The sequence below is a fragment of the Anthonomus grandis genome, chromosome 22 (genome assembly GCF_022605725.1).
Source record: "Anthonomus grandis grandis chromosome 22, icAntGran1.3, whole genome shotgun sequence".
Taxonomy (NCBI): Eukaryota; Metazoa; Arthropoda; class Insecta; order Coleoptera; family Curculionidae; genus Anthonomus; species Anthonomus grandis.
The window spans coordinates 21,990,377-22,005,033 of NC_065567.1; the positions used below are offsets into that span (position 1 = coordinate 21,990,377).

At 30.3% G+C, this 14,657-nt stretch overlaps 1 protein-coding gene across 1 annotated transcript in view; it reads left to right on the plus strand.

Moving 5' to 3' along the window:
- Positions 1-14,657, plus strand: part of LOC126748627 (apolipophorins) — a 159,640-nt gene that overhangs the window by 80,731 nt on the left and 64,252 nt on the right. The window contains exons 23-32 of the mRNA XM_050457977.1: positions 1,376-1,660; positions 1,861-2,013; positions 2,075-2,278; positions 6,413-6,568; positions 6,726-6,964; positions 7,931-8,240; positions 11,530-11,666; positions 12,517-12,753; positions 12,804-13,002; positions 13,178-13,383. Of these exons, the coding sequence (XP_050313934.1) occupies positions 1,376-1,660; positions 1,861-2,013; positions 2,075-2,278; positions 6,413-6,568; positions 6,726-6,964; positions 7,931-8,240; positions 11,530-11,666; positions 12,517-12,753; positions 12,804-13,002; positions 13,178-13,383 (2,126 nt within the window). The remainder of the gene's footprint in view (positions 1-1,375; positions 1,661-1,860; positions 2,014-2,074; positions 2,279-6,412; positions 6,569-6,725; positions 6,965-7,930; positions 8,241-11,529; positions 11,667-12,516; positions 12,754-12,803; positions 13,003-13,177; positions 13,384-14,657) is intronic.

Genomic DNA, 14,657 nt, shown 5'->3' on the forward strand with positions numbered 1-14,657 from the left:
GGGAGATTACCATAGAGTCGTCAATTTATCATAAAAATTAATTTGTTACTTTCAATAGGCTAAATAAAAAAAGCGCATTCTTAAATAAAGAAAGCATGTTTTAAATGACAAATAAAAAAATTCTTGCAAATGAGTGGAGACTGCGCATATAGTGAAAACTCAGTCACGGGCTGTTCTATTAAGGAGACCATCAGATTAACGATTTTATGAAAGTGGTAAATCGAGATTTCAGGCCCTTTCTTGGATGTTCTCTTAGAAACAACATTGCCGATACTATCCAACCAAGACTGCTCAAACGCAATAGGTGATACTAAATTAGGCGCAGAAATATGTACTTAGGTAGATGGTAAGTCATTTCAATTGATTTCCCAGATCTCCAAGATCCAAGGCTCTGAAGAAAACCAAGCCTTGAGCAAAATGTCGTGACTGATGTGGTCGAATGCCTGTAACAGATCACGAAATGTTGCAACAGAAGTTCCCCCACTAATAGTTGTTGAAAATATTTATAAAATTGTTGATGTCTCTTTAAAAATAGATCACCATTATAGGGTTACTTTTGTGGTAGAACAGAGCTGGAGGTTAAAGGAATATAAAGATTTTCAGCAGTAGGTTGATTCCAATTTACATATTTTGCTAAAGGAATTGATTTTGTAAGATAATAAATGGGGCATCTTCTAATTGCCCTTGGTCTTGAAATTATGAAGGGAAAAGAGACGGAAAGACTTGACATGGGACAGCATGATGCCAAAGTCACCACGTACTGGTTAAGTGTTCATACAAGGGTGGTGTGAACGGTTTCTAACCTTACTTTTGATAAGTACTGGTCAGTGTTTCAGCTATTTTGAATTATGAGTTTATAAGAAAATAGAGAATGGCCTGTGGCTAAATTAATGATCCAGAGCAGTCAATTTCCGCACAAAAATAATTCATTAGTCTGGTACAGGCTAGAGAGAAAACATGAATATTTCTCATGGTTCGAATAAGACACAAAAAAATTCTTGCAAATGTATAAATGTATGCAGCTTCTGCGCATATGGTAGAAACCCGCTCACGAGTTGTTCCATTAAAGAGATCATTATAGAGTCAAAAAAAATTAATTAGTCTCATAGAGATAAAGAGACAAGACATGTATATTTTTTTATAGTTCGCATAACAAATAAGAAAATTCTTACAAGTGGGTGGAGTCTCTGCGTATATGGTGCAAACTCGTTCACGCGCAGATGTTATAAAAAAATATTTAGATAGAATGAGTTTTTTTTTTAAGAATATGAGGCAAAATGACGTTTCTGTGTTTTTACACTAAACAATTTTAAAAAATGTTTAAAACCAGAAAAATATCCTTCCAAAACTAATTTTGCATGTCTTTTTATTTCAGTTAGGTGTAAAACTCTTAGGAAAACCAAAACCAAAGCCCCTTAAAGAACTAGGAATAAATGTAAAAGAGGTTTACAATACAAAACCAGACTTACAAATAGAAGAAATGAACAAAACTGATGATTTCCTAAGCCTAGAAGGCCTTATTGAAATAGATGCAATCTTTCTTCCAACGATGAAGGGAGAACTTGAAATAGATCAGAAGGGGACAACGCTATATGTGCTTCAATCAAAACTCTCCTTGCCGCATGGAATAGCAGTGATTATAAATGAGTTTGAATACATTGTAAGTGTGATTATTTTAAAATTGCATTTTAAAATGGCAGCTTTAAGTGCCATTGAAATGTTAATGGGTAAACACTTCTTGTCCATCGGGGGATCAATTTAAAAATCTGCATGAAAGTTTCATTTGTTTAAATTGCATAAACAGGATATTTACGGCTAACTGCTTTTCAAGTTTATTGTGATAAAAATGTTCATTTTTAGGATATTTTAGCTATGAGCAACTATTTAAGGATAACCACCCCCTATAAAAACTTAAAAGAAATCAAGTCAGATTTTAAGCTGCGATTTGTGGAAAGCAAACGTTATTTGTTCAATTTGGGGCTGTATTATTTGAATAATACATTACCTACTAAAGTAAGTTTAAATTGATTTAATACTGAAGTTTTGATTATATATGCAAAATGATCATTTTTAGGCAAGCATTCTCGCGGAATACAACGTAAACCGGCAAGATATTGACGAAAGAATTTACAACGTTACCCTAGAAGTAAATACCCCGTTTAAAGCTTTTCCAAACTTGAAATTGTTTGGGGCTTTTGAAACCGAGGAGAATTTTTATCGCACGAAGCTATTATTCACAACAAATAGAAGTGATATATCTCTGGACGCCACCACGGAAGTAAGAAATTAAATATACGGCTTGACTTTTAAATTGAATTGCTTTATTATTCAGTATGGTTTGGCGGCAAAATGCCTTGGAAAATTATTTGGACTTTTTATCATATTTTATTCTGGAAAAATATGATAAGTCCTGTTTTGTTTTTTTTTGTGTTCATTTAATTGGGTTTTAGGTATCAGGCTAATATTTAAAAAAAATAGAGTTGCAGCTAAGGGTGAATGGATCATCCAGTCATGTTCCATTTTCTTTCAATTTACTAACATGCATAAGTTTGAATTTTTTTAAATATAATTTCCGTTATTTTCCATAAAATATTTTACAGAAAGTAAATCAAATAACTTTTTCCTAAAATTGCATTTTTAATAAACTAATTACGATACGATCGAAAGTAAATAAAAGTTTACATAAACATTAAATCTAGTGCCTGTAATATTCAATAATATTATCTTAGGTAACATCGATATTATATAAGGAGTCTCGTAAACTAAGCTCATTTATTATCCGAATCCCTAAAAAATTCCGGAAGTTTATATTCTGCTATCGGTTTTAGCCATTAAATAAAAAAGTTTTGTAATAATTTACGGAACTCCAAGACTGCTAATTACCAACCCGGAGTTGTATGTTTTACCAATAAGAAAACAATTCTTCCGTTTAACTTTTTTTAAATGTATACGTGGGTAAAAATAGTAAAATAAAAACAATTTTGTCAATAATTTTGATTTTAAATGGGGTAATAAGAGAATATTGTTTATATGTTAATTTAGAATTTGGTCCAAATATGATTCTAGTTGTTTCAAAATTTGATATCTAACCATAGTAATTGAGTTTGTCAAATAAACAATTTCTGATGATTGGCTTTATTCGTAATAAAATGAAAATTTGTGATGGTATTTACATAAATATGATTTATAATTTACAATAATTTTGAAATAATTCATGGACGTTTTACTGATTATTATGATTTTTCCAGAATTTAATTGATTATTTTAGGAGCACAAGCTGTAATAGTTTAATAAATGTTAATAGTAATTATTGAAAAATCATGTTCTTTAAGCGTTTGTTTTAATGCAAAACCAAAAACTATTATTGCTATAAAACCCCAGTCTTCCGACGCTACATTTAAATAAATAATAAATAACAGTGTACGTTTGATAATATTTAATAAAGTCCTATAATTTGACTTAAAAATTTTCAATTGTTCAAATAAATTTAGTTCTTACTTCTGTAAAAACTGTTCACTCCAGTAGCAAAATTAAATTAATGCTTGGTTAAAAGGTGAAAAATGACAATAGATCCTCGGATTTATTAAAAAATTTCTTGTGTAATGTAGAATTTACATTTAAATTGAGAGTTACGTACAGAAATAAAATACTTATAACTCTTTTATTTTTAATTCGAAAAGTACATCTATAACCATTTTTGTTTAGAAAGATATTTGCTATTAATTGACATACTAACATAAATCTTATTTAATAAAACAGACACTTTTGAAGATATTTAAATTGAATTCAGAACAGTAATTCAGCAGCCACAACATATGCAGTGTGTAATAAACATTTTTACAAATATTGTACGCTACTGAAGCTACTCTCAATATCCCTCGAGATACACTGGATATTTTTTCTTTTCCACAATTTTTTTTTATCAAAGTCATTAAGTAAACGGAAAACTTAAGTAATAAATTAAAAGCGAAATGCGAGAAACAGAATGAGCCGAAAATGCGGTGTAGTGAACGGTGTCATTCCTGGCAGACAATCGAACCAAAACTGCGGCAAAGAACGGACCCTTAGGGAGCCATAATATACCAACTCAAGTGTCTGGAGTGATAACTAACAACACAGGAATAAAATATAGCTAGTCACGGATGCGCTTCAAAAACTGAGATATCGCCCCGATTTAAATTGAATAAGATTTCAACCCTGATCCCGTGGACTATTGATAAAATAAAAGTGTGTTTTCAAAATAAATTGGAAGTTGGGGAAAGGAAAACGGATAAACTTGCCGGGGATAACATGTGGGGCGGATCATATTTTTAATGTCAATATTGGACTTTTTTTGTTATTGTTATTATTAAATATAATATTAAATCTTTAAAAAAAAGATTAAATTTCCATATAGTAGGAAAATTTAATCATTCGCAAAGTTTAAGTCTTAAATCGCTTATTTATTATGAATAAATATATAGTATACATTTTCTTACATTCTTCTTTATTTAAGTTTCAATTTTTTTATAGCATGCATAACTTAAGTGGATTCGATGTAGCTTTATTTTTCACTAGATTTTATGTATTATTTAACACTTTGTATATTATTTTCACTATATCTATAAGATCAATTAAACATTTAGGTAAAAAGTAATCGTAATATCAATTAAAGGTGTACATGTTGGAAGTTAAAGATGTCATGGTAAATATTTGGTTATTCCTATATTTTTCTAATCTAATGCATAATTTAAATGAATGTGAGGCACTTTTTAATTATCACCTTGAAAAAATACAAGATAAACCAACTGCGGCTCCTATTTTTTGCAGTTGAGAACATATGTATATTTGTTCATCAACTGCCTGGGAGAAATACAAAGCGAATCGACTATGGCTCTCATTTTTTGCAGTTAAAAACATATGTTTATTTCTTTATCAACTGCTTAAAAGGAACACAAAATGTTTTATCATTCTGGCCAATTATTTGGCATGTTGAGGTTTTTATTTCTTTTTTAACTGCCTGGAAGAAATATTAAATGAATTAACTGTGACCTGATTTTTTTGTAGTTAAAACGTTTTCATTTTCTTATCAACTGCTTAAAAGAAACACAAAATTACTCAACATTTTTTCTTATTTAATCTAGACAGCTGAGAATTTTGTTTCTTTGTCGCTTGTCTTGATGATACAAAATGACTCAACATACTCTTTTATTTAGCCTAGGCAGTTTAATTTTTTTTTTAATTTCTGGAGAAAATATAAAATGCATTAAGTGTGGCTTTACTTTTTTTCAGTTGAAACAACATTTAAATTTCTTTATCAACTGCTTGGGAGAAACTCAAATTGACTCAACGTTCTCTCTTATTTAGTGCGAGCAGCTGAGAATTTTGTTTCTTTATCACACTCAACATACTCTCGTTTTTAGCCTAGGATGTTGAAGTATTTTTTTGTCAACTGTCTGGAAGAAATACAAAATAAATCAACTGTGACTTTCACTTTTAACAAAGAACACATCTTTATTACTTTATTAACTGCCTGGAAGAAACACAAAATGAGTTAACATTCCCTTTTATTTATTTCAGGTTGTTAAAATTTTCTTTTTTTTTCAACTGCCTGAAAGAAATATAAAATGAATCAACTGTATCTTTTTTTTTGCATTTGAAAAAAACATTTTTATCTCTTTATCAACAGCTTAAAAGAAATACAAAATTAGTCAACAATCTATCTTATTAATTTCCGGGAATTAAGATTTTTATTCGTTTTCAACTGCTTGGAAAAAATACAAAATGTCTGAACATTCTCTCTGATTTATTTCAGGCAGTTATAGTTTTCTTCTTTTTTCAACTGCCAGGAAGACATATTAAATAAATCAACTTTGGCTTTTGCAGTTAAAAGCACATGTTTATTTCTTTATCAACTATCTGGGAGAAACACAAAATTATTCAACAATCTCTCCTATTGATTCCTGGTAGTTGCGGTTTTTTTTTCCTCATAAACTGCCTCCAAAAAACATAAAATAAAACAGTATTCTCTCTTATTTATCCAGTTGAATATTTGTTCTTAACATCCTGGAAGAAATATAAAATTAACCAACTGTAGCTTTCATTTTTTGCAGTTGAAAAAATATTTTAATTTCTTTATCAACTGCCTGGAAGAAACACAAAATAAATCAACTATGATTCCTATTTTTTGCAATTGAAAAAACATTTTCATTTCTTTATCACTTGCCTGGAAGAAAAACAAAATGACTCGGCCTTCTTTCTTATTTATACCTAGAGCCCAAAATGCTTTTAAATCTTAGTGATTAATCAATAATAATATCCATCTACTTTTCATACATTTTCAGCCCCATATCTAACAACCAATGTGATTCTCTTATTTTATTTTGTGTCTGAAATCAATATCATTACTAAATTTTTCATATAACTGTTTCAGATCGAAGAGGGATGGCTAGAATTAACTTCAGACCTGAAGTTTCAAACGGCAATCATAACAGTGCCAAGATCCCTATTGAGACTTACCAAAAGGACATCCCTTAATGATAACTTCGTTGAAGCTCGCCTAAACGTACCAGAAAAACTACAATCGGAAGTAAGTTAAACACTACTAGCCTAGAAATGTTATTATTTCCCTACTCGAACATCTGCACCTTAAATACACTTTTTAATTACATCGTTCAATGGCATTTTATCTTTCGTTTCTTCTTCCTAGCACGTATAAAATAATAAAAGCCTTCCTATATTTGCAGATATATTTCAGAAGTTCTTGGCTTTTGAAAGGAGTAAATCAGTTTAGGAGCACATTAGAACTCGAAACTCCGTTCACGGGACTCGAGAACACTAAGGCCGCCGTGGATTTCTTATCTACGGACGTAAGAACAACTTTGTCCTCGTACTTGCAGGTTAATCCCATTGAGGGTAAAGTAAACTCAACTTTTGAAAACAACCTTTTGACTGTGAGCTCTTTGATTAAATTTAGTGGAAAAGTGTAAGTATAGTTTCAACACTGACGAAATCTAATTAAGACGCCTATGTTTATTATACTTCTCGCATGTTAAGACTTCATTATGAAATTTTAACAGCTATTTCTTTGTCTGTTAGATCAGAACGAAGCATGATTCATTCAGTGACTCAAACCAACATTTTGTTTAGATTGGATCATGATTTTCCAAGAAAAAAAAATTATTCAGAAAGTGCCTCTCCTGAATATTTTTTTTTTCAAAAAATTAAAAAAAAAATTGTCTACTGATTATGACAAGACAAAATTATAATGACAATAATGACTTATAGAGCCATGGCTTAAAAAATTATTCTTTAATAAAATTATCATCGTGGTAATTGTAATTACGACTCATTATTAAATTATTATATAATATTAAAATGTTATGTCTTAATTAATAATAAAAAACTATATTTTAATTCACATAAGCCATAATCAGCCGATCATATTTATGAAAAATCATCAACTAAATTGACATAATGATCCAATAATAATAATATTTCAGTTTTTTCTTTCATGAAATAATTAATCCCTATTTAAGTTCCAAGCGATTTCCTACGTAAATAATCTAAAAAAAAAAGAGATTACATAAAATAAAACCGCGTCAGTTATTTCATTTGAGCTAAAAACCCATTAAGGGCGACCAATAAGTTTGAAAGATACGAATCTTTATATCTGGCTCAGGCCTTTTTACTTGACCCCTTAAGGCCCGTATAGTCAAGGGTGTTTTTTAACCCATATGCTGAACAAAGAACTTATTAGGGTCTGAATATATCCCATTCCCTTAAAAGGTTTATTACGCCTAAAGTGCCACAATATTAGGTTAATTTTTAACTTTTATTAATGCATAACTTAAATGGCTATGGTATTATTTTTCTTTAAAAACGTTATTTTAGGGCCAGTGTATATAAAAATCAATATAATAAGCTATAAGGTTTTTTTTTTAAATTTCAGTATCCCAATAAATGTTCAATGCCACATTATTCCGTCAAACGCCCACCGCACTCTCAATGGCACCCTATTAGTCACCGAGAAAGTATTCAATATAAATGGAGACGCGGATCTTATGGGAAGTTTACCCGTAAAAGTTTTAATCACTTTAACGCCAAACGATAATGGCCCTACTTCAACTTTTCAATACAATCTCGAGCCTACTTTAAAGGGTTATACATTAGTTGGCTCGCTTGGTTTCGCTAACAGATTGGCCAGATTTAGTGGCAATGCCACAGGACACAGTAAGCTTAATTGGGAGATTTATTTACAGGTAATATATTTTCGAGTATACTTTTTAGAAGTTACTTTAAATTAATTGTATTGGTTATAGTTAAGAATCTTTATAGTCAATAATAAAGATTGACGTAAGTCTAGTTTAAAGATCAATAAATCAACTCATTACGTCAACACACTATTACGACGGTAGCTGACGAACTGGTCGTTAAGAAAATAGAGCATGCGTTGTCTTTAAGCTCTCTTTTTTCATATTTTAATATTTTAATTTGCTATGAGCTATTATGTCTAACCCAGGATCAGAAGCAAAACACTGGATAATATTGTCATGCATTGTCAACCAAAAGAATAGGTTTTATATGTTCAACATTTGGAAGATCACTAATGTATATGACAAATAGCAGAAAACTAAGAACAACACTGTTGACTCACTCTAAACTGTCTGACAAAAATACACAGCGAATCAACTGTCAGTCTTATTTCTTGCAGTTGAGAATACATTTTTATTACTTGCTCAACAGCCTGGAAAAAGAAATATAGTATGACTTAAAATTCTTTCTTATTTCTTCCAGGCAGATAAGGTTTTTACTTATCTTTCAATTTCGTGAAAGAAATGTAAAATGAATCAGCTGTCGCTTTTAATTTTTTGCAGTCGAAAACATATGTTTATTTCTTTATCAACTGCCTAAAAAAAACACAGGAAGAAAGAGTATTCTCTCCTATTTATCCCAGTCAGTCGAATATTTGTTCTCAACATCCTGGAAGAAATATAAAACTAACCAACTCTAGCTTTCATTTTTTGCAGTTGAAAAAATATTTTCATTTATTTATCAACTGCGTGGAAGAAACATAAAATAACTCAACATTTTCTCTTATTTATTCCAAGCAGTTTGAGTTTTTTTTCAACTTCCTGGAAGAAATATAAAATGAATGAAGCTACAGTTTGCTTTCATCTTTTGCAGTTGAACAATTATTTTAATTTTTTTATCAACTGCCTAGAGGAAACACAATATGATTCAACATTCTCTCTTATTGAGTGCGGGTAGTTAAGGATTTTTTTTTCAACTGCTTGAAAAAAATACACTGCGGTTTTTTTATATACAGCGGCACAGTCGGTCTTATTTCTTGCAGTTGAGAATTCATTTTTATTACTTCCTCAATCGCCTGGGAGAAGCATAAAATGACTTAACATTCTTTGTTATTTCTTTGTCATTTCTTGTTGTCTTGTTATACATTAGTTGGCTCGCTTGGTTTCGCTAACAGATTGGCCAGATTTAGTGGCAATGCCACAGGACACAGTAAGCTTAATTGGGAGATTTATTTACAGGTAATATATTTTCGAGTATACTTTTTAAAAGTTACTTTAAATTAATCGTCTTGGTTATAGTTATGAATCTCTATAGTCAATAATAAAGATTGACGTAAGTCTAGTTTAAAGATCAATAAATCAATTCATTACGTCAACACACAATTACGACGGTAGCTGACGAACTGGTCGTTAAGAAAATAGAACATATGTTGTCTTTAAGCTCTCTTTTTTCATATTTATTAATTTTTATTGCTATGAGCTATTATGTCTTACCCAGGATCAGAAGCGAAACACTGGATAATATTGTCATGCATTGTCAACCAAAAGAATAGGTTTTAAATGTTCAACATTTGGAAGATCACTAATGTATATGACAAATAGCAGAAAACTAAGAACAACACTGTTGACTCACTCTAGATAACACAAACATATTGATAGAAACTTTGGCATTCTCCAAATCTCCAAAAGATCCTTTGATAATTTTATTTAAACCTGGTCTTTTATCTTGGCCTATTTTGGCCCTAGAGACATTTGGTGAAAAGGGCAGCAACAATGATATAAATAAAAAGAAAGTTAAGGGCTTTACAAGGTTATAATATAGGCTACCACAAAAGCTCCTAATAAAGCAATTCACATTTAACGAACAATATTTTATTTAAATTGCAATAAAGATGCAAATCTCGTCTTCAGGTGTGTCCAAGCGATCCAAACACTTTTTAAAAAATGAAACGATGATATAGAAAATCGGTAGAAAAGTCGAATTCTCAGTTATACATCCCTATCTCAGTCTCAAAATTAGAAGAGTATGAGAATAAAATGATGTTTTTCGGGGATAGTTTGATAAATTAAAGAAAGAAAACACTATTTGCAGGCGATTTAAACACTAATAAGAAAATGAAACGGTGATACAGGAAAAGGTGGAAAAGTCGAATTCTCATTTATATATCCCTATCTCAGTCTAAAAATTAGAAGAGTATGGAAATGAAGTGATGGTTTTCGTATATAACTGGACAAATTAAAGGAGAAAAACGCTATTTACAGGCGATTTAAACACTATTAAGAAAATACAACGATGATATAAAAAATAATGGAAAAGTGAAATTCTCATTTATATATCTCTATCTCAGTCTAAAAATTAGGAAAGTATAGGAATAAAATGATGTTATTCGGATATAATTTGACAAATTAGAAGAGAAAAATACTATTTGGAAGCGATTCAAACACTAATAAAAAATGAAACGATGATATAGAAAAAAATGGAAAAGTGACATTCTCATTTATATATCCCTATCTCAGTCTAAAAATTAGAAGAGTATGGGAATAAAGTGATGTTTTTCGTATATAACTAGACAAATTAAAGGAGAAAAACACTATTTAGAGGCGATTCAAACACTATTAAGAAAATATAACGATGTAATAAAAAATAGTGGAAACGTGAAATTCTCATTTATATATCCCTATCTCAGTCTAAAAATTAGGAGAGTATAGGAATAAAATGATGTTATTCGGATATAATTTGACAAATTAAAAGAGAAAAACACTATTTGGAAGCGATTCAAACACTAATAAAAAATTAAACGATGATATAGAAAAAGGTGGAAAAGTAGAATTCTCATTTGTACATGCCTATCTTAGTCTAAAAATTAAAAGAGTATGGGAATAAATTCATGTTTTTCGGAGATAGTTTGACAAATTAAAGGAGAAAAATACTATTTGCAGGCGGTTCAAATAATATTAAGAAAATAGAATGATGATATAGAAAATAGTGGAAAAGTCGAATTCTCATTTATACATATATTCAGAAATTTGAACTGGCAAGACAAAATTTATTTAGAGACCTCAAGAGAATGTTCTTGGAATGTAAAATATTTCGAAACATTCATAGCGTGTTTGTTAAATTTTTCATGAATATTCTTAGACTGTATAAAGTCATTAACTTCATAATCACTTTAAACTGAACCCAAAAACCTAATTCACATTCACTAAATAAAACAAAATTGTAAATTAATATTTCCAGGTTGATCCTCCTAATCCAGAACAAAAAGTAACCCTTCATGGAACAGCAAAAACTGAAATTAATGGGACTTTTATAGAGCTGGAAGCCTCTACGAATATTCCTAAACTGGAACATCCATTATTCGGACTTATTTATAGGTAAGATTTAGAATGTTTCGGTAGGCATTAAGCAAACAGATTGCGATAATGAATTCTTAACACCGGGGAGAGGAATAATATCTTATGATTTTCATTTTTGAGCCCATTTTTAATGAAATTCAACCCATTAATATTCTTTGCAAGTGCGGTAAAAAATCAATTTTTTCCAATATGATAAATGCACAACAGGCCATTGTTTCAGTTTTTAATGAAAAGCGATCCCTTCGCTGGCGTGTCTATGCAAATTTTTTAATTATTTTTCCATTTGAAAACAATTGAAGATAAATAATCTTATGAATTGATGAATTTTAATTGTTCCACTATGTGATATTTTACTTAGTATGTGATCCAGTTAAAAGGGGCTTATTTGTCATAAACCTCAATATATTAGCCTCCAGTGGTTAAGGAAAAGGGACAAACTTAAAGTGATACCTGTGGCCCATCATAAATAAAATTTACTTGGCATTTACTTTATGGTGATAAATTATTTTTTATTTAGTGTGAAAGCTTTTTCGAATATTGTATTACACTTTGTTGCAAGTTTACCTCAATTTCACAACTCCAATTACTGTGTTGTAAAGATAATGCCCCGAGCGCTTAAAACGGGACAATGTTTATCTTGTGTCAGAAAAATGGATTGTTGCCAAGCTTTTTGCCCCTTTATACCATTGAGCTTGACATTTATAAAAAGATAATGTTTTGAATGCCGTGAAAGTACTTTGGAACTTAATTAAAAAATATTTTTAGAATTACTCGTTTGCTTCCGACAAAATGATTTGTTTATCTAGTTTAAGCTCTTGAGTTGGAATGTTTAATTCGTCAAAATTTAATTTAATTAAAATATTTTTAGGGATAAAGATTTAGTAAAACAGGCTAAAGGATATTTCAAGATAACGCAAGCTGAAGGTAGTGCTGATATCGAGCTGACTTGGCTCTACTTAGAAAACATGATCCTAAAAGCTGTCGGAAACTACAAAAATCCTATTTATGTCAGCTCGTCTCAATTGGAAATGTTTTACCAAAACCCAGATAAGTCATTCGTTGACGTGAAAACTGGAGGAGACCTGAAAATCGATCGGCTATGGGAGTAAGTTATTTTACATTGTACTGATATATTAACTCATTAAATTACTTTAGGGCGGGTGCAAATGCTTCATTAAAGTTACCAAATAAGAGCAATATAAGCTTAGAGGGGCACATTAAAATCCCTAATGACTTTAAAGAGACTCATAGTCTGTTTGGCGACTTATCATACACGACTGGACTGAAATTTGTTGACTATCTAGTAAAATACCGAAGCACGTATCCTATCAGGAAATATGGACTATGGGGAGAGGTAATTTAAAAAAAAAACGACCTTTTATAATTTATAATGGCAATAAATTTTAACAAAATCCGACATGCAATCTGTTTGGGCCTTTTATCCGCTTTTATAGGAAAAATCAAAACAGCCGAAAAACGTAACAAATTCGAAGCGATTCCTAAAGATTTTCGCAACTATATATTTTTAGGTTTCCTTGGAAAACAAGCGGGAAATGTCAGGAAATGCTACGATCGAGTGGAACGGCGAACAATACCATAACGATGCTAACTTAAAACTGCCAGTGGAAAATGCGTTAGAATTCGGTTATAAATTAAAAACACCCAAGTATGATGATAAGCAATTATTTGTGGCCGATGTGATTTATGGAAAAAATGGCGAACACCATAATGTTACGTAAGTTAATTTGAAAAAATTAGGTTATCTTAATGTATATCGTCTAAATTAAGTAGTTTTTGCGTAATAATAAAAACTAATTAAAAGTCATTAGTGCAGGACGTAAATGAGTTACATTATACTTAAGAAAAATGATCATCATACTTTTTATTATGATTATAGGTCGAACAAGGGACAAAAGTTTCGTCCGTTTTTTTTAAATATTTGTTTTATTACCTGAATAAGTTTACTATAGATAAGGAGCATATTTTTTGAGTTTCATGCGCTCATTATACGTGAGAAGCATAATTTCATTGAAATAATAAGATTTTAGGTTGATTATCATAGAGAACAATGGATGAAATGACGATTTGTTAGGATCCTACTGAGCCTTAATCTTCAACTACAGTTGAAGTTGAACCGGAACTAATTATTGAAAGTTTGAATTTATTAGTTTTTGAAAAAAAAATTAAAATTGAAATTTTTTTTCTATGTGGATCAAAGAAAATAAATATTTGAGGCTTACGGAACATTTTCAAAATACAATCAAAATATCTACAATTCTACCCAATATATTAAATAATTTTGTTTGTTTGTTAATTCAAATCTAGAAAATAATCACAAACAAATTATTTAATTTTATTGTGAAATTGAATTTTATAAAGTGACCGCCTAAAGTTCCGCATAAATTCGATAAAAATTAGAGACATGATTTTTTGGGAAAACGCTTGGACCCGTCGATTTTTATTTTAAGTTGCGCATTATTTTACATAAATTTTTGTATACAGGGTGGAACAAAAAAAAAGATATGACGTCATCGGTCATTTTTTAAGCGGAATACTATATTTTTTACTGCATTTATGAAATATAGGCGAAATTCCAAGCAAGTTTCGTATAACACACCTTATCTCAAAACTTAACTGTTTCCGAAATATTTACATTTAAATAATAAGGAAACAAATAAGTACGTCTATTTACAAATTAAGGTAAAATCGAGAATAAAAATAATGTTATAAATACTGCCAATTATTTCTATTTCCATGGTTGCACTTGTATCTCCATTTTCGAATGTCACTGTCAGTTCGAAAATTAATAGTTTTTATCAGAATAAATTATGGCTAATTTAACGGGGATCGTGTGTGCACGTAAAAAGAAGTAAGTGAACTGTTTAATGCCAAATACCCAAACCATCCTATTTCTCAGTCAACAGTTAGTAGAACAGAGCACAAATTCATAACTTCAGGTCATGTTAGGGATTTGCCAAGATCAGGTCTCCCAAAAATTTCTGAACAAAC